Source organism: Suncus etruscus, chromosome 18 (assembly GCF_024139225.1).
Source record: "Suncus etruscus isolate mSunEtr1 chromosome 18, mSunEtr1.pri.cur, whole genome shotgun sequence".
Taxonomy (NCBI): domain Eukaryota; kingdom Metazoa; phylum Chordata; class Mammalia; order Eulipotyphla; family Soricidae; genus Suncus; species Suncus etruscus.
This window is the reverse complement of record NC_064865.1, coordinates 16,415,213-16,441,392: the sequence shown is the minus strand read 5'-3', so window position 1 is coordinate 16,441,392 and position 26,180 is coordinate 16,415,213. Positions and strand designations below refer to the sequence as shown.

Below are 26,180 nucleotides of genomic sequence, written 5' to 3'. Positions count from 1 at the left end.
CTGAACACAGCAAGATCAAAAAGGGAAATTACATTCAAGCAAGCATCCTTGAGATTTACAGCAGACCTGTCACCAGAAACACTGAAGGCCAGAAAGCAGTGGTGGGATATTGTGACAAGACAGAATGAAATGAATGCTTCACCTAGAATACTATACCCAGCAAAACTCACTTTCCGGTTTGACAGAAGAATACATGCTTTCACAGACAACAGCTCAAAAACTTTATAGACTCAAAACCAGTCTTAAGAGAAAAACTGAAAGACCTAATTAAAGACAAGACTAACCAAAAGACACACCAAATTTCGATATAAAGATGGCAATAAATCCCAGGACAATTCTTTCTCTCAATGTCAATGGACTAAATGCACCAGTTAAGAGACACAGAGTGGCTAAATGGATTAAAAAACTCAATCTAACCTTCTGCTCCTACAAGAAACACGCCTGAATAGTCAGAACAAACATAGACTCAAAATAAAAGGCTGGAGAAAAATTATCCAAGCAAACAACACCCATAAAAAAGCTGGAGTGGCCATACTAATATCAGATAATGCAAACTTTATACTCAGGAAGGTTGTAAGGGACAAAGATGGACATTTTATATTAATCAAGGGGTATGTAGAGCAGGAAGAAATAACTCTCCTAAACATATATGCACCGAATGAGGGGCCAGCAAAATATTTAATACAATTGCTGACAAATCTGAAATATAATATCAATAACAATATAATAATTGTGGGGGACCTCAACATGGCTTTGTCAACACTGGATAGGTCAAGCAGACTAAATCCAACAAGAATATACTAGACCTGAGGAGAGAAATGGAAGAAAGAGGCCTAGTGAATATATATAGGACACTGCATTCCCAGAAACCTGGATACACATTCTTCTCCAATGTACTACATGGGAATTCTCCAGGATAGACTACATGCTGGCACATAAAACATACCTCCATAAAATCAAGAGGATAGAAATTTTGCAAACTACCTTCGCTGATTACAAGGCTCTGAAATTATTTGTGAATTCCAAAGGGACACAGAAGAAAAACTTTAACACCTGGAAGTTAAACAGCCTCATACTGAATAACCAGTGGTCCAAGATGAAATCAAGGAGGAAATCAAAAGGTTCCTGGAAACAAATGACAATAAAGACACAAACTATCAGAACTTATGGGACACAGCAAAAGCAGTACTTGAGACGAAAATTTATAGCTATGCAAGCACACATAAGGAAGGAAGAAGGAGCTTACCTGAGTAGCTTAATGACACAGCTAATAGAACTAGAAAATGCTCAACAAAAGAACCCCAAAATAGGGAGACAGAAGGAAATAACAAAGCTGAGAGCAGAAATCAACGAAGTGGAAACCCAAAAAACAATCCGAAAGATCAAGGAAAGCAGAAGTTGGTTCTTTGAAAAAAATAAACAAGATTGATAGACCACTGGCAAAACTAACAAAGAAAGAGAGAGAGAGAAACTTGATAACTCGTATTAGGAATATAAAAGGAGAGATCACTACTGATATGACAGAGATTCAAAGGGTAATGAGAAACTACTTTGAGAAACTCTATGCTACTAAAAATGAGAACCTGGAAGAAATGGATAAATTTTTGGACACATAATCTTCCACAGTTGAATGAAGAGGATGTAGCATATCTAAACACCCCCATCATTATTGATGAAATTAAAACTGTAATCAAATGTCTGCCCAAAAACAAAAGCCCAGGCCCAGATGGATTCACTAATGAATTCTTTCAAACTTTCCAAAATAACTACTACCAATCCTGGCAAGACTCTTATAAAATTGAACAAAAGGAAACACTTCCAAATAGCTTTTATGAAGCCATCACTTTGATACCTAAACCAGACAGAGATGCTACAAAAAAAGTAAATTACAGACCAATATCGCTGATGAATGCAGATGCAAAGATCCTCAACAAAATCCTGGCAAATAGGATTCAATGCCTCATTAAGAAGAGCATCCACTACGATCAAGTAGGTTTCATCCCAGGAATCCAAGGATGGTTTAACATTCGTAAATCTATCAACATCATACACAACATCAACAACAAGAAAAATAAAAACCACATGATCATATCAATAGATGCAGAGAAAGCATTTGATAAGGTCCAACACCCATTCTTGATCAAAACTCTTTGCAAGATAGGAATGGAAGGAACCTTTCTCAATATAGTTAAGGCCATCTACCACAAGCCAGTGGCAAATATTATACTCAATGAAGTAAAACTAAAACCTTCCCTCTAAATTCTGGCACAAGACAAGGCTGTTCTCTCTCACCACTCCTATTCAACATAGCACTGGAAGTATTCACTATAGCGATTAGGCAAGAAAAAGATATCAAGGGAATCCAGAAAGGAAAGGAAGAAGTCAAGCTCTCACTGTTTGCAGATGACATGATACTCTACTTAGAAAACCCTAAAGACTACCAAAAAGCTTTTAGAAACAATAGATTCAAATAGCAAGGTGGCAGGCTACAAAATTAACACACAAAAATCAATGGCCTTTCTACACACCAATAGTAATAAGGAAGAAATGGACATTAAGAAAACAACCCAGGGCCGGCGAGGTGGCGCTAGAGGTAAGGTGTCTGCCTTGCAAGTGCTAGCCAAGGAAAAGACCATGGCTCGATCCCCTGGCGTCCCATATGGTCCCCCCAAGCCAGGGGTGATTTCTGAGCACGTAGCCAGGAGTAACCCCTGAGCATCTAACGGGTGTGGCCCAAAAACCAAAAAAAAAAAAAGAAAACAACACTTTGGGCCCGGACAGATAGCACAGCAAACAGCCAGGAGTAACCCCTGAGCACCGCTGGGTGTGGCCCAAAAACCAAAAACCAAAAACAAAAACAAAACAAAAAAAAAAAAGAGAAAACAACCCCATTCACAATAGTGCCACACAAACTCAAATATCTTGAAATCAACTTGACTAAAATGTGAAGGACCTATAGAAAGAAAACTATAAAACTCTGCTCCAAGAAATAAGAGCGGACACGTGGAAATTGAAACACATACCCTGCTCATGGATTGGTAGGATTAACATCATCAAAATGGCAATACTTCCCAAGGTATTATACAGATTTAATGTGATCCCTCTAAAGATACCCATGACATTCTTCGAAGAAGTGGATCAGGCACTTTTGAAATTTGTTTGGATCAATAAACACCCTCGAATAGCTAAAGCAATTATTGGGAAAAAGAATATGGGAGGAATTACTTTCCCCAACTTTAAACTTTACTACAAAGCAATAGTTATCAAAACAGCATGGTATTGGAATAAGGACAGGTCCTCAGATCAGTGGAATAGGTTTGAATACTCAAAAAATGTTCCCCAGACATACAATCACCTAATCTTTGATAAAGGAGCAAGAAATCCTAAATGGAGCAAAGAAAGCCTCTTCAACAAGTGGTGTTGGCACAACTGGCTAGCCACTTGCAAAAAATTGAACTTAGACCCCCAGCTAACATCATGTACGAAGGTAAAATCCAAATGGATTAAAGACCTCGATATCAGACCCAAAACCATAAGATATATAGAACAACACATAGGCAAAACACTCCAGGACATTGAGACTACAGGCATATTCAAGGAGGAAACTGCACTCTCCAAGCAAGTGAAAGCAGAGATTAACAGATGGGAATATATAAAGCTGAGAAGCTTCTGCACCTCAAAGGAAATAGTGCCCAAGATACAAGAGCCACCCACTGAGTGGGAGAAACTATTCACCCAATACCCATCAGATAAGGGGCTAATCTCCAAAATATACAAGGCACTGACAGAACTTTACAAGAAAAAAACATCTAATCTCATAAAAAATGGGGAGAAGAAATGAACAGACACTTTGACAAAGAAGAAATACAAATGGCCAAAAGACACATGAAAAAATGCTCCACATCACTAATCTCAGGGAGATGAAAATCAAAACAACTATGAGGTACCACCTCACACCACAGAGAATGGCACACATCACAAATAATTAAAATAAACAGTGTTGGCAGGGATGTGGAAAGAAAGGAATTCTTATCCACTGCTGGTGGGAATGCCGTCTAGTTCAACCTTTATGGAAAGCGATATGGAGCTTCCTACAAAAACTGGAAATCGAGCTCCCATACGATCCAGCTATACCACTCCTAGGAATATACCCTAGGAACACAAAAATACAACACAAAAACCCCTTCCTTACACCTATATTCATTGCAGCACTATTTACCATAGCAAGACTCTGGAAACAACCAATATGCCCTTCAACAGACGAATGGCTAAAGAAACTGTGGTACATATACACAATGGAATATTATGCAGCTGTCAGGAGAGATGAAGTCATGAAATTTTCCTATACATGGATATACACAGAATCTATTGTGCTGAGTGAAATAAGTCAGAGAGAGAGAAAAATGCAGAATGGGTTCACTCATCTATGGGTTTTAAGAAAAATGAAAGTCATTCTTGCCATAATAATTTTCAGACACAAAAGAGAAAAGAGCTGGAAGTTCCAGCTCACCTCAAGAAGCTCATCACAAAGAGTGATGAGTTTACTTAGAGAAATAACTACATTTTGAACTGTCCTAATAATGAGAATGTATGAGGGAAATGGAAAGCCTGTCTAGAGTACAGGAGGGGGTCGGGTGGGGAGGAGGAAGATTTGGGACATTGGTGACGGGAATGTTGCACTGGTGATGGGTGGTGTTCTTTACATGACTGAAACTCAAACACAATCATGTATGTAATCAAGGTGTTTAAATAAAATATATAAAAATATCAATTACCATCAGAAATCATGGGAGCTATTCTCACCTGTCTATGAAAATTCCAATCCAGTCTCATATCATTGTTAGAAAAGACATTTGTTTGCTTCTCAAATAGTTTAGTCCTGAAGCTTGACTTCAGGCTTCCTGTTTCAACCCTGTATAAACTTCTGAGGCTCTATATCTTTCATAGGATGATCTAAGAATAAAGAAAGATCTGATTTATATTATCAGCCAAATGAATTCAGCTGCTCTGGCAAATACATATCTTTCCTCCCCTGCCTCCAACCCCCAGCTATGCCTAGAGAATCGTTGAGGCCACTTATAGGATTATGGGATTAAATTCTAGCTGACATGAGCAAAACATAAAATTACAACAGTAAAGTTGTAAAAAAGCTAATATTTTTTATAAGCGTTTCATGTGATTCTTGGTTGTAGCAGGTCATGTATTTGCCTTGCATGCAGCCAATAAAGGTTTAATCCCCATCATCCAATATGGTACACAGAGTATAACCAGGAGTAATTCCTGAGTGTAGAGGCAGGAGTAACCTCTGAGCATCAAGGTGTGGCCCAAAAACAAACAAAAAAGTTTCATGTGCTTCCTATCCAAAGTATCTATTGGAATACAAAGCATTCATTCCAAAACACATGTACCTCTATGTTTATTGTAGCTTTCCTCGCAATAGCCAACATACAGAAACAAACTTAGTGTTTATTCACAAATATGTACTAAAGGACATGCAATATATAAACACCACAGAATGTTATTTAACTTAAAAAAAAAGATGAAATCTTCCCTCTGACAACATGAATACAACTGAAGGGTTGTTGTGGCACAGTAGATAAGCTGCTTGCCTTGCATGTGGCTGACCTGGGTTTGATCCAATTCATCCCTTATGGCCCCTTGAGTCTGCCAGAAGTAATTTCTGAGTGAAAAGCCAGGAACTCTGTAATCCCTGAACACTGCCAGATGTGGTCCCAAAATAAAACAATAAAACAAACAAAAAGAACTAGAGGGTCATGTTTATTTTAAAAAGCCAAAAGAAGAGAAACAAATGTCATCTGATGCCAGTCCTATGTGAAATATAAAAAAATAAAATGATCAACCAAAAATGGTTCTTAGACTCTGATTACAGTGGGGAAGGTTAAATGTACACATTAGGGGGAGGGCTGAGCTGGGAGTTGGTAGTATAGCTAGAAAGGATTGACTGAATATTGTTGGAAAGTATTAGAGCTTGCTGTGGGTAGTGCTGGGCATTTGAAGAAATGTGACCCTCTTCTGTATACCTAAAATATGTTCACTAGCTATTATCTTAATAAAACAAAAAAGAAAACTTTAATATATTTTACATATTTTATTGTTATAAACATGAAAAAGAAATAGTTGAGGACTGACATTCTAAGACATGATTTAAAATTCAAAGCCATAATTTTATAAACCTATAGCACCTAATTTTAAAATTAATGTCTTTGAAATGAAGTGATACCATTTCCACAGACTTTGTGAAAATACACAAAGATGATATATCCTATGTAGGGCTTCTTCTTTTGTACACATAGGGACTCATATTTGTATTACTCTGATTACTTGACTCATTGCTGGGTGCAAAAAGCATATGATAGATTTCTATGACCATACTTACTGCCCACTATCTCCTCCAATGGTTGTGACTTTCTTAGAATAACTCCACCCTGACTTCTGTACCCACTGATTGCCATAACTTTTTGTACAATTTTTTAAAGAACCTTTTGAATATCAACTTTCTGAGGTTTTCTACATAAACCATAGACGACTGATTTCCCAAGTCTTCCTTCGTTTCCCAACAAACTACATCCTAAAAATTCCATGAACTTTTATTTACCTCTTTACATGTTATGTATCTTCATATAAACAAAAATAGTAGAGAGGGAGTATACGATATGCAAAATTAGTGAAAAATGTGATATCACCCCAATATTTATTATAGCATTATTTATAATAGCTAATTCTGTAGCAACCAGAGTGTCTATTGATAAATGACTCAGCGTAGGAGATGTGAAACAATTGAATACTATCTAGGTATTTTTAAAAATATTACTTTTTTTATTATTAGCAATAAAATAAAACCAGTTGGAAGAAATTATGGAAAGTGAAGTAAGTTATAAGGGGAAAGATAAGTATTGGGTGAACATACCCACTTGCACATGATATAAGGATATACAGCAAAATAAAAAGATGAACCAGGCTGTATTGGTAATAGAACTCAGGTTATCTGGGAAAAGGTAGCAGTAGGTATAAAAATATATTATTTAATGTTAATGTATTATTAAAGAAAAGAAACAGGGAAGAAGGAGGCTCATTCAAAAGAGGAGATATTACACAAGACTTAGAGTATTTGCAGAGAATATTTCTGTAGTTTATATAAAACACTCCTTTGTGAATACTTCAAACATATAACCTCAAAAGATAAGCATAAATGCCTTTTGCAAGAGTTTTACTTAATAGACATACTTTCATGCAAGAAAATTTTGGTTTGAGGCAATGATATTCACATAATATTAGGAACATTAAGTAACAATGGATTCTACACAGTAAAGCTGACCACATAACTGACATTGCACCAAAATAAGAGCCCAGGTTGCTACTTCCTCTTCTTACCTTTAGAAATAATGCTACTTGGGGCTGCAGAGATAGTATAGCAGGTAATGAGGCCAAACCAAGTTTAACACTCAGCATCCCATTTGGTTCCTGAGCATAATCAGGAGCACAGAGCCATGAATGACGACCCCTGAACATCACCAGGTATGGACTAAAAACAAACAATAAGGAACTGGGTTCCCTCAAGCCAAGCAGATACGCCTGTGCACATAAAACTTAGGGTCACTGATTACTTCCAATAATTTTGAAGTCTACTGCATATTTTAGGATATCCTTGGAAAAACCAAATAATTCAACTATGTATCTTGTAATATGGACAGAAAAGTGGTGCGATTTTGTTTTCATTGATTTTTGACATTACAGATTGACCTAGATCTGGTTTTTGTAACTTTATTGGAATTTGTATTCCCAGCCATCTCTTGAAAAATGGAGGATAAACATGCATGAATGTGTGTGTTGTGCATCAGGTGCATGTGTACATACATTCACACATGCATAATATAGAAATCTAAGAGCAAGTAGGCAGAGACAGATCAACATCTTATAGTACTCTGCTGAAAGATCCTGTCATTACTGAGGGAGCATTAAACACAATTCCTGAGGAATTCCTACGGAAGTGGGTGGAAGTCCAATATTTCTTGTCCCATTGTGTTTTTTTAACGTAGAAAACCACACCTTCTCCTGAACATAGAGCTTTCTTTGGCTCTCCAGAATAAGAGAATCATCCTAACACTGTACCTCATATAACCCTGCCTCAACCTTCCCTGATTTAATGGCAATAACGAAATGAGACAGAGCCATGCTTTCTCCGATTCCTCTTATTTTCTCATGAATTCCTGCTCATTTACTAGGTCCTGACTCTGTCTTCTGGATACTTAGTTCTGCCCAAAGTTAATCTTGTCCTAGCAATTTCATCAGCTAGCAATCATTTCCTTTAGAAATCATCAACATTGAGTAGGGCTGGTGGTGTGGCAAGTTTCATGTAGAACTAGGATTCAGTATTTTAAATCATCTGTGAATATATAAAAACCAAGGGGTCATTTACTAAATATATTTTATGGTTTCAGTTTGTCCCACTATCCCCTCCTCTCAAGAAAAGATGAACAAGAAGTAGTTTAAAATTACTCACAGAGGAACAGGTTTAAAAGTGTTAAAAAATAATATGGAAGAACTCTTTGGAACCTCTGTAAATGGATGGTTGCTGGGACTCTACTTCTTTTGTACAGTCTTTCTGATATCTGGATCTATTTAGGTTATTAGTTTTTATTTGAATAGCAAAGTCCATATTTCTGGAGTGAATGCACTAAAGTGGGGTTTTCCTTCTCATTGCTTTCTTGAGATTTAGAATGTATGCTTGCTGTAGCTACACCACATGGTTAATTTTAATAAGAATGCAATTTTAATAAATACTTGTAGTATATGAAAGGTATAAACACAAAATTCACAATAAAATCCTTGGGAGTTTGATTCCTCACCATCAAATGTCATAGACTAGTTGCTGTGAAATTTCTTTCTGGAAGATTTCCAAATGGTTGGAATAAACATTAATAACACCATTAAAACTCTCAATATAAGGTCCAGAGCTATAGTCCAATGATTAGTGTACTTAATTTGAATGTGGTGGATCCAAGTTTGATTCTTGGCATTCCATATGGTTCCCCCAAGCCCTCCAGGTGTGAATCCTGAGTGCAGAGCAAGGAGCACTGCTGGCTATGGCTCAGAGCATTTGAGCACTTCTGGATATAGCCCAAAACAAACAAACAAACAAACAAACAAAAGAACCCCACCACCACTACCACCACCACCGTCAAAACCAATAGCAAAAAACCAACCAAACAAAAAAATCAAACTTGCATTGTATATTGATTTAGGAACTTGAGGACTAAAAATAACTAATATATTAAAAAAACTATACAACATCCTAGAACCACTAAATCAACATTAAAATAACAAGAATAGCATATAAGGCTATATGATTATTAAAATCTATTCTATATTGCACAGAGAAGTACCTGGTTAAAGCTGTGAAAAATAACATATGACAGTTGAAGTCTGGTTTCAGTTTAATATATCAAACTTGGCAATTGATAGTTGTAAAATTACATTATTTACTTTTCAAGTGTGGTACAAAACAAACTACAAGATTTATCTGATAAACTATAAAAAATATGATCAGCAGTAGGTTCTACTGATGGTAATTGTCACATTCTCTCCACACTAGCCCCACTTAACTTGACCTTAACGTGCAAACGTAATATAGCTGTATTTGACATCAAAACAATCATGACTCTTTTGTAAATATTATTATTCACCTGCTTATAGTCCTCTATTTTCTGCCTTCTCTGTCTGTCTCTGTCTTTTCTCTCTCTCCTACACTTTCTTTTTCTCTTTCCCTCTCTCTGTCTCCTGAACTTTTATGGAATAGTTTCCGTTTTTATTTATTAGTTTTTGTTTTTGGGGGTCACACGGCTAAACTCAGAGATTACTCCTGGCTCTGCACTCACGACTCACTGGCAGTACTCAGGGAACCAGAGGAGATGCAGGGGATAGAAACCAGGTTGGCGGTGTGTGAAGCAAATGTCCTACCCACTGTACTATTGGTCTAGCTCCATCAGTGTGCATTTTAAGGCCAGTTTTAAATCCTTAATGTTGCAGTACTGAATACTAGCTCATTACAATAAAATATGAATATGGTCCTTAAATGTTTTATTTCTATTTTCCTTTATATTTTGTTCTTTCTCCCTTCCTTTCCTCTCTATTCTACTTTAAAGAATTCATGGAAATATTTCCTAGTTTTTAGCCTTTGACTTATTATTTTAATCAAAGCTCATTTGCATCAAAGCCCAATGTGGAAAGAAGTGAAAATGTCTCTTCAGAATTCTATTTTACAATATAGACAGAGAAGTTGGGCCAAAGGGGACATGGAGCTTCACTTAAATACTATACACATTTGGTATTAAACAGAAAAAAAAGGTAAAAATTGCATTTAGTCTGTTCTTAAAAAAGAAACCTCTTCTCTAAGGAAAGTCTTTTTTCAGCATCTGCTCCCAGAAATCTTCTAAGAAATCATTTCACCCAGCGCTTTGAAAGAATCTCTTTTTCAGAGAACATCCACTTGTCCCAAGAGGTCACATGAGTAGTAGTTTTCTGTTGTTAGTTAAGCAAAGAATAAGCACTGGATGTGTTTTCCACCGATGAGCTTGTCATTTCAGGGCTCGAAACATTGTAGGTTCCTAAAAAATAGAGCAACAATTTCAGAGCTGTCCTGCAGTCTGAAGCTCCTAAACTCTGAAAGAGGACGCTCCAGTTCAAAGTCAGATTAGTTTGGCCATGCCTGGAACAAACCTATGCCCGCTGGAAGTGCCCGAGAATGTGCCAGGTTCTTTCCATAAGCATGCGTGGAAGCACTAGCTACTTCATGTCATCCCAGCAATGGGATTTCTGCAAAGGAAAGGGAGTGTTCCACCTGCTACAGACCACCACATGCATGGGCCTCTCCACATGCTACCACATGCATGGGCCTGGCAACAGCCTCGTGAGGGAAGTTCCCCTGGCCCTTTTAAGTGGGAAGCTATTGAGAAGTGGACTGAAAGGAAGAACAGGGAGAAATCTGAAGACTGAGCTGGGGGTGAGGTGGAAAGAAGAGAATAATAGGAAAGAACAGAGACATGACAGGGAAAGGCTAAACTGGACCAGAAAAGAAGCACCAATCTGGTGATGCAACAAGAACATGACAGTAAAAGTGGCCAAAAGGGTGTCCTGAATGAGCCTAAGGGCTTGTGTCAGCGAGAGGGTGGGGACTAAGCACAGCAGAGTGGGGCCAGAGTATGGGGGATCACAGTGCCCACCCTACCATCAGATTGACGAACTGTCACTGCTAACAGGGTTTCCATCATTGCCTGGGGGATTCATTGGGGCTGCTGACAATATAAATCAAAGTTATAATAATTATTGACCCCTCCAATGGGCCAGCCTGCCTATGAGTGACCCATGACAGGTTACTCTGGCCCATGAGTGAAAGGAATCTCAGACTTCATACTTTGGGATCAGGATCCCAATCCAACTTTGATCATTCTGATTCAGCAGCAAGGAACACATTTTATTTACAACTTCATATTATGATTCCATAGATTTATTTTACTGTGTTTTCATAATTTTTACATTAAAGTAAATGGCTAAGATCTATAGCGTCAGTTCTGGCCAATTTGAAAATTGCGATTTGCTCATTTCTAAACAGAGGTAATCAATGGCCTTCAAAAGTGTAGATGATCATGTTTCATGAACAAAGATCAATGGAAGCAGCTAAGACATGTCCTCTGGAGCTTTAACAATGAGGATTCATTCTGAGTAACTGCTTTTATATGATAATATTTGGTCTAGAATATCGACACATTTCAAGATCATGAATTTTGACATGTGCCAGGTGTCAAGAAACTAGAAGGAATTCTGGTGATTATTTTAGTGGAAGGAGTAGCATCATGAAATAGCAATTTCAGAGTGCCAAAATACTCAAGTCCATTGTTCTACAATGGGTATTTTGAATTTTATATCTTTTAAGATAGAAATTTTAACTATGGATATTGCTACTACAACTAACTTGGACCACTCCTCCCTATATGTATGCAGATTGGAGACAGGTAACAATATGAAATAATCAAAGTGAAATTTAATAAAGAAAGCAAAAAGCAAAATACAGGTAAAATAATTCACAGCATGGGATCTTATAGCATGATTTTCTAAGTGTATGCTTTAATGTTGCTGTGCATTAACTCAGAAATAAGATCTGTTACCATGTGACATTAGGAGAAATAAACTGTATTTGACAACTAACAAGACCCATTTTTATAGTTGCTGCAGTTTTAACATTTAGTTCTTCAATAATATATCTAGATTACCTATTTTTCTTCCTGTTACAATTAATTGATCAATGAAAGTATCTGCCCCTTCTAACAACCTCTCTGTTGTTTGGTAAAATATAAATAAGTTTATATAGTTAATTTTTGTCCAAAAGGAGACTATTGCAAGTCAATGACATTAGTAGGAATGACAGACTAAGTTTGTTTAGGTGAACAACGAAGGACCTGAGGTCACTACTTACCTGTCTTACCAAATAAATTGTTAAATCTTCTTGATATTGGGGAACTCATAGAAAATACAGGTGTAGAAGAACCTAAGGATGTTGACTAGAAAAGAAAAAAGAGACAATTATTAGCAAATGTGTTAGACGAAGGCCCTCTTTTGAGCTCTGGGAAGATGTATTTGCTGTCTTCTATTGGTCATTATCTTTGTACAGGTCCCTCTAGATGAGTGTTCTAAAGAACTCTAATCTCTACTTTAAGCAAAGCAAATAAGAGTTACTGGGAAAGAGGACAATCTCATTCAGTCTTAGGAAAATAATTTCCAAATATCTTTTCTGCTATTTAATAGAGACATAATAAGTTCTGAAACATGGAAACAGACAAGTATATTTGAGCACTAGTCACTTTGTGACAGTTTTCTGTTACCCAAAAAATTCCATTCATGATGCCTCAACTTGTGCTCTCTCTTGCCTTGCGTTTCTTCAGAAGATTGTTTCTCTTTAAAGTTTCACTTAATCAACCAATTGAAACAATCTGTTTTATTTGAATCCCCTTTTACTATGTGGGGCAGCATAATAATAGCCTAAAGACTGTAATAGGCAGGATGAGAGGAGAAGCAAAAAAATAGGATAAACTATACTAGAAATGATTGTAGAGAGGTGAATTGTCTAGAATTCCCTTGTATTTTCTCATGGGAAAGATTTACCTTTGAGTGTTGTGAAGACCATTTTGATCTGGAATATTTATTCAGTAAAGCTTCCTGTACCTGAAATATTTCGAAGAAGCCATTGTAAATGGTATTGATAAATGATATCAATGTATCAACTTTTGCTGATAGCCATAATGTAATCTATACAGGTACCAAATTACATAAGACTTATATGGCGTGCTACATAGAAGGATGTCACATCCTTTAAAGTATATAATCAAATAAATAAGGAAAGTCTATCACCCTCTAAGTTATTTTAGTAAAGTTAATGAATGCTTCTAACATTAACAGAACACCCTAATTTCCAACTGTATGTAATTATGTGGTATACTGAAAAAATTATGAGTATAAAATAAAATTGTTGAATATAAACAGTAGATGGCCTTATTTAAAGATTTGCTCTTAAATATATTAATTAAAATACTCTAAAATATTTTATTTCAAGTACAAAAATTTCTCATTCTAATAAAATCTATTAAATAGCATCTATTAAAATAGTCAAAAAAGAACTTAAAAATGAAGGAAGAGGAAAGGAAGAAAAAAGATGGAAGGAAGAAAGGAAAAGAAGGAAGGAGGAAAGTAGGGAAGAAAGGAGAAGGGTTTAAGGGAGGCAGGTAGATAAGAAGGAAGCATCATAAATTCAACAGTCCACAAGCACTTTAGACTTTCTAGGAATAGGAAACTGTTATTGTTCTTACCTTCTGATCCCAGAGGCATCCAAAGAGTAAAATGAATAATCCCTGACAAAATAATTTAAGATTATTATTTTAATCATAGTCTAAAATGATTATTTTAATTATAGTAAATTATAATAAAAATTACAGTAAAATATTAATTACTAGTCATCTGGCAGGGAATTTGAGTTAATATGTTTTTGAATGGACACACTAAATAAATTTAAGTGAAGTGTAGATGAACCCCACCAAGAGAATTAAAATCTCAAAATATAATGTTATTTCTCTTTTCCTCCAGTGGTGACTGAGAGGTCCAGCTGGTTATGTTTTTATATAGTCATCTTATAGTCACATTGTTCTCATGAATCTGTGATGAAAGCCTGGGGAATGAGGTAAGATAATATCTCCAGTCTAGACAAGACATTCAATATCATTAATGTCACTAGACATAAGCTTTTTAACTTAGAGCCAAGAGCCCAGTAGTAGTTAAGATTTGCATTATTTTGGCAGGAAAATACAGGGGATACTGTTTCAACATTACCTTGAAATCCCCTAATTCCTGGGCTCATATGGATCTGTGCTTATCACACCTTTATTACATAAGACAAAATGAAATATTCACTTCTTATGCATAAAATATCTTTCTGAAAATGTTTCTAACCATTTGGCTTTTATTGTCATTAGTTAGATACTATAAGAATGAGTATTCTTCTCATTAAAGTAAGATGAAACATGTACGACATTTGTTCTTTCATTCTTCTGCAAATTTTCCAAAGAACATAGTATGTACATAGTTTTTATTACATTCTCCAAAGGGTTATTGAGATCCCACTCTGAGGCAAGGTTTTTATTACTATTATTATTATTATTATTATTATTATTATTATTCTAGGAACAAATACATAAAAGAGATGTTATTCATGAGCTCAAGTTTGCAAAAACAGAGTTCACTAAATACTTTGTAAAAATTAACTAGAGTAATTAACTCATTTAGTAGTGGTCTTTCCAGTTTAAAGATAAGAGACTGCATAAAGATAATACAGAATAAATAGTAAAATAGTATAGGGAAGAAACTTTTCCCTTAATTTCATTATCAGTGCATTTAGAAGAGAGTTATATATGCAACAAAATTATATTGCAGGTGATAAGAGTCATGAAGTTCCATGGGAGCAGAAGAAGCTCTGTGGAATTCTCATTATTACTTTGATATCTCACTGAGTTCTCATAATTACCACTCAGTAGGGCCAGGACCTCTTCTGGACTAAATCATTCCTCATTCCTACCCCTGTTTGTGTTTCTGTCATTAAATTGTTCCAGCATCCTAGATACGTAATAAGTGTCCTGCACTGCAGTACTTACCTGAAAGGCATTCAGGAGAGTAAATACAATATGGAACACAGCATTGCTTCCCTGGAACACAGTGGCCAGACCAAAGCCCCATGTAAGTCCCAAGAGGGGAGTGAGAACCCCAATGCTCTTGCTGATCTGAAAGAGGCTACTCTTCTCCTGCTTGCTTGGCTTGTCTCCGACAGAAGGTCTCAGGATCTTGGTGATGACCACCACTGTGATGGTTACATTCACCACCACAATGATCAGTGCTGGGATGACAAAGGCCAGCAGGGCCTTGGTATCCTCCCAGTTGAGCCAACAGGCATTTTTCCTTGTGTAGACTTCCTGTGGCTGGGTGGCTCCCACTGTGATGACTGATATGATGAGAGGGCAACCATAGCCAAGAGAAAATGCAAGTGCCTTCTGAATTGACTTGCTGGCATCATGCAAGATGAAAACCAGGCGATAAAAGAGCATGAGACCCAGGGTCAACATCCAGAAAAAGACGCTGAGGTAGAAGAAGTGAATGAAGAACGTGGCAGCCACACACGCTGTCTCATTGAGTGGATAGTGATGATCATGGATGGCAGCGGCCACTATGAACCATATGTCAGCTACCAAAAGGGAGGCAGCAATGTTCACTATGCAGATGTGACGCATATAGGAAGTCCGGTTCTTGGTCACTGACTTCCAGACCACAGTTTCTACCACTAGACAGGCTGCTAAACTCACGATGGAAAAGCACAAGCCAATGTAGGAAATGATATCCAGTAAAACTTTCAGGAGGGAGCCAGGGTCTGGGGAATCAGGCGACATGAGGATGGAAAATGATGTGAGATGTTCACAGCTGCAAGAGACGCTGTCCCCATTAACTTCTTTAATGTAGCACCCACTGGTGTCCCATCCTCCACTGTGGTTGGCAAGGTTAAAATTCCAGAAGACGCAACTTGGTATTCCACCAGAAAGGTGGTTGTTCTTAAAAATCATGGAAGTTCTGAATGGCTTGGTTTTATTGTTGCTGACAGTGGTTGTAATCACTAAGCTGTCTGCAAAATTCTCCCTCTGGTTGTCCTGGCCAAGGATTGTTTTGAGAGTTGGGAAAGCCACTATGACAATTGATGAATCTGGCTCCAAGTTTTCCAGTTGACACTCATCAATGGCCACATTGCCCCAGAGTTTAGATTTTGGGAAAACAAAACTCTGTTTGAAGGGTTTGGGGGCAGATTTGACTACCATACTCTTCATTTGCACATTAGCGTCAGAGATGAAGGTAACATCGCCCTCTTCTGGTTGAAAGGCTTGGGAAAATTTTTCCACTAAATACAATAGTTGTGAGCTTTGATTGACCTGTTTCTGTTGCAACTCCTTCCAGGCACTTGAAATGGGCTTGCCAAGGATGACGTTGACCGTCGAGAGAATATGCTGTAATAAGTATGACATGAGATCAAGTAAACTAAATTATTTTTATAACAGGAAAGATAAAAGAAAAATCTCCTTGGAAAGTGACTTAGTGATTTAATAGGCAAAGGAGAGAGTAAAATGTGTGTTGCTCTATTTATTTATTTATTTATTTATTTATTTATTTATTTATTTATTTATTTATTTATTGGCAGTTAGACCACTCCCAGCAGTGGTCATGTGTTGTTGTTAGCACTGTACAAAGTAATGATCCTTGGCAGTGTTTGGGGAACCATATGCAGTGTCAAAGATTGAGCCAGGGTAAGTGGTATGCACAGTAAGCTTCTTACCTCTTGTACTGTCTCAGGACCCTGATTATTTGTTTCTATTTTAAATGTTAAGCCTACAAAGATATCTATATATGTGCATGTGTATATATATATATATATATATATATATATATATATATATATATATATGACAATGCTCAGAGGTTACTTCTGGCTCTACATTCAGAAATCACTCCTGGCAGTGCTGGGAGGAACATATGGGGTGTTGAGGATGAAACCCAGGTTGGCCACATGCAAGGCGGTCAGTATACAATACCTGCTATATTATTGCTCAGGTCCCTACAAATGCATTTTTGTGGGTGATACTTTAACAGCAAAGGTGAGAAAGTTTGAAAAAGCACATTCCAACACAAGGTCAGTCAGGACTAGTGATGCCAAGCACATCTTTCTTATTTGGCTAAACCATTTGATTCCTTTCCCACAAATTTGAGCTTATTTTATATGTGTATTCACGAAGTATAAATTCTCCAAAATAAATTCTTTGCACGTATTTGCCTGGTTCTGTTTTCTGAAACTTTAACTCTTATAGTTGGCTGAAAGGCAAACCTACAAATGACATGTTATAGTATCCAGATCCTATGACTATGACATTATATACAGATGTAATAAAGGTAAGGATCCTAGAAAGGAATAATTCTAGATTACCTAGGTGGGATCTAAATCCTATGATGATCACCCGTATAAAAGAAAAAGGAGGAGATGATCAGGTAAAGACAAAGTCGGAAATTAGAATATGCAGCATAAATCAAAAAATACCTGGAGATGAGGTAAGGTGGAAGAGGCAAATAAATATTTTTCATTGGAGCTATTAGAGGAATAGAGTCTTGAGTCTTCTTGATTTTATACTTCTAGCCTCAAGAGCTATAATAAACTCATTTTATATAACTATAAGCCATCCTAATTTGTAGAAATTTCTTATAGCAGCTCAAGGATATTTATTTCATAACCTCCTTAGACTCTTATTGCCAAACTGCTTTCCATTTGCTTCTGGTTGAGTTTGACCAGTATAAAATTTTGACAGGAGGTGAGAGAGTAGAAAAAAAGAAATATATTTTTCTATAAATATCATACCTCTACCCCTACCCCAACACTCTTTAGCAGGTCTTTGGCAAATCTATTCCTAGTTCTTATTGAGTGATCCTCCTCCAAGTCTTTCTCTCTCACATGTCACATTTCACTTTAATTCTAGGATAGTAATTACTCCTAAATCTTGTTGATCTCTGGGTACTTTCCCAACTTGATTTGTTCATTTCTTTTACCCTGGCTTTACCTCTATATCTTCCTTTATTAAAATTTTACTATCTAAAATTTTTTGGACATAGTCTCATTCCTTCCAGAATCTTGATTGTAACCCTGAGTTGCAAGACTACTGAGAATCTCCATCTTGTACCTAAACTGAAAACCTTATATCTTTAGCATTCCTAGGAATCAGATATAATGTGTTCTATTTTAATGTATGAAATAAACAAATCAATAAGAAAACATTTTAATGTCTTGAAAAGGAAACTATTAAACTGGAAGAATAAAGAATATGGGATGATGTACTGAGCTGGAAATACTTCCTGATACCCTAAAAGCTGGTAAAGCATATTGTGTAAATCTAATTATATAATTTTTCTTGGAAAAGAAAATAAGAAGTTGTCCGGGACATGTTGAAACCATAGATTTAAGTGGATCAAAGATGAGACACCAAACTCCTGAAAGATTTAAACTTACTGTCATCATTTCTAAGTTCACTTCAGTTCGAATTGTTGAAAGCAAGTCAAAGATGTCAATAATGGCTCCCAGACTCCCTGGAGATGAGGAGATCTCATGTTCATTGTTGGCAGTGCGAATTGAAAGTTCTTTTAGGTAGATAGGGAGCTTTTCATCCTGAGAAGGACTCTTGGCCAAAGCCTAGGAAAACAAAAGCCAATATAGATAAGCAAACAAACAGCCCAACAGCCACTACTGTAAAGAAATTGATTCCTTTCAGAAAAGTTTGCTTTATCCCTCATCTCCATAAGTAGAGAGAATTTACTTATTGTTTAAGTATTTCTATGTGCTATTCAAAGTGGAATAAAATCTTATACATAAAAGAAGAATGTAAAGCCTGATGACTGGTTAAAAGTAAAGAAAAATTACTTTTGATTGCTAGAAAAAGGTGATTATCTTGAATTATTTATGATAGTAGAAATCTCCTCTTTTCCATATTACTATCACACAGATCATTGGGATGACTTAAGAGTAACTTTTAGGAGATGGTTGTTCTATATCTTCTGTCCCAATGGTATTTTTAATACTACCCTCTTTATTCTCAGAGTGTCCTGGTTCTAATGTCCAGCTATATGGTTAAGCCTCCAAATGATCCAACATGAGTTTTCAACTTGTACTGATGATTTAAGGATGAATGCAAATGTTTTTACTTCATGAAGAATTTGATGAGTGTTTTAAACCCAAAGAAGTTGCCTCTGAATTATAAAAATTTACTTTATTCAATATATCTTACATAATTAGTATTTTTGCAAATACGATTTTTTGTGTTTTACTTTTATCTTTTCTTGAATTACATTTCTTAGAAATCATGTGTCATCTTTCTTTATTTACTTCTCACCTCACATTTCATATTGACCCAATAGTACAAGTCATATAACTAGCACATAGTAAACTTTCATTTAATTTATATTGAAATAGATAAACCAATTGAATATAATAAATTTTAATGCTCATTTAGACTGAATATATATATATAAGTATTAAGAATTAAAACCAGGGTATAATATTGAATTCAAATTGCAATTTTTCTCTTAATTAGGGAAACTTAAATTCTTGATGTTTTATCTATCAAGGATAAATTTTTTCTGTCAGAGCTTTCTGGTTACATTAACTGAAAAATCATGTACAGACAATGAGTTATATTCACTACAAATGGAAGGTGGAAAAGGCAAATAAAGATTTGGCAACTAAAGAAGAGGCAAATAAAGAGGCAAATAAAAATAAATCGAACAACTAAGGCAAATAAAGAAGAAGCAAATAAAGAAGAGGCAAATAAAAACAAATCAAACCACCAAGGTTTGATTTATCTTCATTACTCTGATACATAATATGCTTTGCATGCAATAAGTATTCTAACAAATTTGGTGTAAGACAAGTGAGAGATGAAAATTTGATAAGAACAAACCATTATCACTCTTTTCCTAAAATTTTCTTCTAGAAATGATTGAGTTCTGTTTATCTGAACCTGTCATTATTTGCTATAAAAAGTTGCTTCTTCTTTTTTGTTTTTTATTTTTATTTTTGGACCACATCCAGCTGTACTCAGATGTTACTCCTGGTTCTGCACTCAGAAATTACTCCTGGCAGGCTCAGGAGATGCCATCCCCGTTGTGCTATTGCTCCAGTTCAACCAGTTGCTTCTTTGATATTTGTTATAAGTTATAAAATAACATAAATCACTATTTCTAAACAAATTAAATTTCAGGTAACTTATTTTGTTAGAAAAATAAATTAATATTTCCTTACTACATACAGCAATCTGGATTGTATAGGTGAGAGAAGTAGGTTTGTCTTCTCTTCAGAACTGTTTGCAACCTCTTAAGATTAAAAACTTTTCAAACTTTTGGCAATAAAAGGCCAATTCCTTTTTTTGCACTGAAAACATTTATTTCTATACAAATTTCTCATTTTATCTTGCTCTTCTCTTTATTTTAGTTATTTTCTTGATTTCAGTTACTCAAAGGAGGGTAATTTGAGATAGAATTCCTCCTTTGAAGATAATGGAAGCTGGAATGGGAGCAAAGCATAGTCTCATAGTCTCCATATTTACAATGGAGCAAATATTTCTGGGCATTTCTGGGCAACTTCATAAATAGACTAATAAAATATCTTTTACAAACCAGTCCAAAGTTTCTCTAAATGTTGAGAATCAAGTTTTGAGTATAAAGATAAATCAGATAGATCTCCCTCTTGAGATTTCAGAGTAAATGAGTAAAGGAGCACCTTAGCCTGTTGAAGAAGACTGTTGATTGGAGGCAGAACACAGTCATTCCTCTTCATCTTCCACTGGGAACCTACACATTCATAGGTCATGATCCCACCAAGGAGACTACCTGGACTTTTGGAAACACGTGAGAACTGACACAGCTTCTGGATTATTTTTCCAGGTTCCCCAACACCTAATATAGAATCTTGACATGTGACGTTCTCCTCTGCATTGGAAACATGGAAATCAAAGGAACAATTGAAAATAGAGAAGAAAGGGAAACAGAAAAGGTAGATTAAACCTAGAAGAAAGTTGATGCTCGAATTCATGTTTATTTTGACTTGTAAGTATACCCTATTTACTTATTTTGTCCTGGTCTCCCAAAGCTCCTTATTGCTTTCCATACAAATTATGATTTTAACTAGCCTCTAATTCCCAATAATTCTATCTCTGTTGCCTATTAAATGCATGAAACATGAAGAAAACAAGAACTTAATGTGTGATCCAGATGAAAAATGCTCTGTTTACTAAAAAATTGAGGAAGTCAATACCTAAATCCACAATACTCTACTCTGACACATTAGAATTACTTTGCAATTAGAATTACTTAGAATTACTTGGTCACTCCAGACCAAGTAAATAAGAATATCTTTTTTAAATTTAATATCTTTATTTAAACACCTTGATTACAAACATTATTGTGATTGGGTTCAGTCATGTAGTTGCACTTCACCAGTGCAACATCCTATCACCAATGTCCCACAACTCCCTTCTCCCCACTCCACCCCTGACTGTACTCAAGACAGGCTTTCTACTTCCCTCATTCATTCACATTGTTATGATAGTTCTCAACGTAGTTATTTCTCTAATTGCACTCATCACTTTTTGTGGTGAGATATAGGAACATCTTGACTGGGATTCTATCATCACTTTCTACACTTCACCGGAGATTCTAGGATGCAACCTAGATTGAAAGCAGTGCCTTAATCAGAAAATATAATTTGTGGTAAAAATTCCAGCAATTATCTACCCTGACACTTCCAGCCAATATTTGTAAACATTTATACCCTCCCATTTTCATAATTATTTTATTTCACCTCTACACAGAACCAAACTTGGATGGGAAGATATTTGTTGCACTACCTCTAGTTTCCAGGGTCTGACTCTTATTTACAGACCATCTTTCACCATTCATTGAGATGCCACCATTGCATAAAATATTGATGGCTGAGGTAAGAATGGGATGGGAGTGAAGACAACAAAAAGGTAGCCTTGACTATCCATGGAGAGATAGGCTTAAAAGGGTCAAAGGAACCATCACTCAGAATGACAAGACACTCCACATTGCTGCCTGTTTTAATCTCCAGGAATTATTTGCCAGCATGTATGATAAGTACAACAGATTACTCAATAAACACAGACAAACTTGGATATAGAGCAGTGGATTCTTTGAGATACCAGTAGTCCTATGATTGAGAAGATTTTAGGAAGAAACTGGTGATGGTAGAAGCTCAAGATCATAATATGAATGGGTGCTTGAAAAAATAACCAAATCAAGACCTTTACCTAAAAAATATTGTGCAGGAGAAGATGGGCTCAGTGATGACAAAAAATGGGAAAGACAGTTACCTAGTTTTTAATAAATTATTTTCATGTAACTCTGTCTTACAAGAGAGAAGCAAACTAACAGGGACACCTTTCTTTTCTTATCTTTTGTAGGGGCATACCTGGCAGAGTTCAGGAATTACTTACTCCTGGTTCTGTACTTGGAATCACTCCTAGCTTAAAAGGGTCAAAAGGGTTAAAAGAAGGCTATATGGGATGGTAGAGACTGAACTCAATGATTGAGCAAAGGTGTGCTGAATGCAAGGAAAATGCCTTATCTACTGTACAATCACTCTGGCCCCAAAGATACCTTTCTTCAAGAGAAACTGGTTCATAGTCACTTGCAAAAACTATCTGCTCTAACCTAACACCTAAAGTGCTCAACCTTCTAGATTTGGCTAAAATATGACTTCATTGTCAAAGCTTTCTTGGTCAATTCCTTCCAATATATCTCCAGCAGTGTTCAACCAAGCACTTTTTCTGACTGCCTCTATTTCTCAAACTTAACATTTCTACATTATACATAAATATGCTCTTTATCTTGTCTTCTCTGTCTGATAAGCAAGAAAAATAGTCAAGTTAAAAACACCTTTTGTTGTGAATGCAATGAGAAAGGAACTCCCATTAACTGCACGTGGGAATGTAGTCTGATCCAGCCTTTTGGGAAAACAGTACGGACATTCCTCAAAAAGCTACAAACTGAACTTCCATATGATCCAGCAATACCACTTCTAGGGATATACTCCAGGAACACAAAAAGACAATACAAAAATGCCCCCCCTGTATTCCTATGTTCATCAAAGCACTATTTACAAATAGCCAGAATCTAGAAACAGCCCAACAGCAGATGAGTGGTTAAATAAACTGTGGAACATCTATCTACACAATAGAACACTATGCAGCTGCTAGGAAAAATAAAGTTATGAAATTTTCTCATAGATGGATGGACATGGAGACTATTATGCTGAATGAAATGAGCCAGAGAAAAAGGGATAAACATAGAATAAAAGCACTTATTTGTGGGATAAAAGAAAAGCAAGAGATAATACGGAAATAATAGCCAGAAAAATAAAGACAAAGGTAGAGAGGTTCAGCCCAGAGTAGAAAGCTCCCCACAAAGAGTGGTGATTATACCTAAGGTAGAGAAGCATCTATTAAGAAAATGATAGTTGGAACTCATTGCTCTAACTCAGCGCTGAAAGTGGAGAAACTAACAGGCAACAGGCACCCCTATATTAACAATAGTGCAACACAGTGTCAAAAAGAAAAGAGTGAGAAAAAAGAGAAGAGTGAGAGAGTGAGGCAGAATGGGGGTGGGGGAGGGAAACAGGAGACATAGGTGATGGGAAGGGTGCACTGTTATGGAGGATGGTGTACATTGTACGACTGAAATCCAACAACGAACAATTTTGTAACCACGTGTTTAAATAAAGCAATTAAAAAAGAGAGAGAAAAGCAAATAGCACTTCTTTTCCAAATTCCCTATACTTAGGTCAAATGGTATTCAGCATATATAATGACTTGCGTGTATATGTATGAATAAATACATTCTTGCTTAAAACTATAGCAATATAAATTAATTTAAGATGTTCTCACCAGAAACCATATTAAGCTTCATAGAGGGACTCCGGACTGAATTATTAGCGCCATTGGTAAAATGACAAAACACCTCAATATTTCTGGGACACTGGGATACTGAATTTGCCGTGAAATGGTATTTGTAGCACACTTGCTTTCCAATGACTTCTTTGGCTGTGATAGAATTATTCATAGTTACAACATGAGTATTCAAATTACACATTTTGTTAAAATAACTCAATAAACATAAATCAGTAAAAAAAATAATTTCCCTAGGAATGCTGATCTCTTTCAATGTGGTTTCACTGATTTCCTTTATGGCCTCAAACTCTGAGAAGTTATTTTGCATTTATTTAATAAAAGCCTAAACTTTCCCTCTATTATTTATAATACCATGTCTATGCTTAAACCATTTTGGATAATCAGAATATTTTTTTCTGTCTCAATCCTACCACTTTAGGGGCAATTAAACTCTCCCATTTTTACCACTCAGGTCACAACCACCTATTAATGGGTCTATCTTCTACACTAGATAATAAGATACTGAATAAGAAATACCTTGCTGTAATTTATTCTTTCATCTCCTAGTGATAAACTCAGTATCTGGTCCATAGAACTCCTAAGTTGTTGAAATGTGTTGACTGATACTTTCCTCCTGCAGCTTTACAGGACTCTATAGTCTTTATGGAAATCCTGCTTTTTTGAACGTCAAGTGTTCTTTTTATTTATATTACTCATTTAGATATTTATTTATTTTTTTATGAAATCTTAATTATATTTAAACATATATATTATAAAATGTAAAATATCAAAACTTAAACATCCATTAGCTTGATATACCCTCTTTTATGATACACAAAATAGATATTAATAGATATGTGCCACTTGTGAAGTTTCATTTATTTATTGCCTTCCATCTGTTGTTCAATATTAAACAAGTATCTAAGACTATTTCTTGAAAAAAGAAAAAGAAAAAAGATAAGTAAATTTGTAAATCCATTTTGAAAGTGTTTGTTTTTTTAGATTTAGGACTGTACCACATAAGTAGTATAAATGCAATGGTGAGAGTTATAGTTTTTAAGGGACATTTTTGTCTACTCATAATTGAGGAAAAACTCTTAATTTTAGCAGGTAAAGCTTGCCTTTTAGTGAAAAGATATTCTGATAAAAAACTTGCCTTTTACTAAACATGTCATACTTTGAGGATGCTAATGAGTGCCAGTCAGGAGCTAGGCCTTTCTCTTTGCAGTAACTTTTAGAACTTTAGAATTCAAGGCTCTGGATTTCTGATTGTGGCAAAATGCACCCCCCAGGGGAAATCCAAGATTTGATAAAAACCAGTATCCCTATTTTATTTATATTAATCTTTTTCCCATGGTTGTTTCTCTTACTTCATTTCATGTTAAACTGTGTATTTGAAGAGATTATTTTTGGAAATTGAGGAACCGACTATCAGAATATCTAGTATCTAGTCTGTTACAGACTTGAAGGAGTTATATATCTGTTGTAATATCTTCATACTATTTTCAACATTTCCTACTAAAAGAAATTTTCCCACAAACTAATGGCCTCTGGGTCACATAGCAAATTAGAAGAATTAATATGGGGTTCCTGAGATTCTACTCTGTTATATCCTGTCTCTGATGCAATCTCAGTGTTTCTTGGCCACTGTTTTAGATAAAATTTTAAGATCCCATATATATACAATATGTTCTTAACATTCTAAGAGATGGCATCTTACCAGCAGGAAATAAAGAAGAATCTACTTGGAAATATACTTTATAGTCTTCATCCTCCTCTACACAGCACTTAAAGTACTGGGAATCTTTGCATAGAATTGCACCATCTAAAGGATCAACCATGATGTTGGACACCAGAGGCAGCGGGTGGACAGTGACATCTTTGGTGGTGATACTATATGAATTCTTATATCGAAATATGCAATGGTAGGTTCCTGAGTGGAAGGAAACAATTAAGCATAGGAATGAAATAAATGTTCCACATAAAAGGCATTTACTGAACTTAGGAGATTGACACCAGCACTGCAATTTGTGTTACTTAAGCCACAATCAAGTGTGAACATGTATACCACGTACTTGCATCAGT

The 26,180-nt window shown here is 35.8% G+C and overlaps 2 protein-coding genes across 2 annotated transcripts in view; one reads left to right on the top strand and one right to left on the bottom strand.

Annotated features, from left to right (window-relative positions):
• Positions 1–26,180, top strand: part of SLC22A3 (solute carrier family 22 member 3) — a 662,601-nt gene that overhangs the window by 460,784 nt on the left and 175,637 nt on the right. The gene's annotated exons all lie outside the window — the stretch shown is intronic.
• The window catches only part of ADGRF5 (adhesion G protein-coupled receptor F5), an 87,787-nt gene continuing 71,461 nt past the window's right edge, over positions 9,855–26,180 (bottom strand). Inside the window, exons 14-22 of the mRNA XM_049765319.1 lie at positions 25,816–26,028; positions 24,093–24,248; positions 20,909–21,117; positions 18,647–18,826; positions 15,213–16,604; positions 13,878–13,919; positions 13,177–13,236; positions 12,491–12,575; positions 9,855–10,625 (exon numbers count right to left, since the gene is read on the bottom strand). Coding sequence (XP_049621276.1) covers positions 10,546–10,625; positions 12,491–12,575; positions 13,177–13,236; positions 13,878–13,919; positions 15,213–16,604; positions 18,647–18,826; positions 20,909–21,117; positions 24,093–24,248; positions 25,816–26,028 — 2,417 coding nt within the window. The 3' untranslated portion in view covers positions 9,855–10,545. The remainder of the gene's footprint in view (positions 10,626–12,490; positions 12,576–13,176; positions 13,237–13,877; positions 13,920–15,212; positions 16,605–18,646; positions 18,827–20,908; positions 21,118–24,092; positions 24,249–25,815; positions 26,029–26,180) is intronic.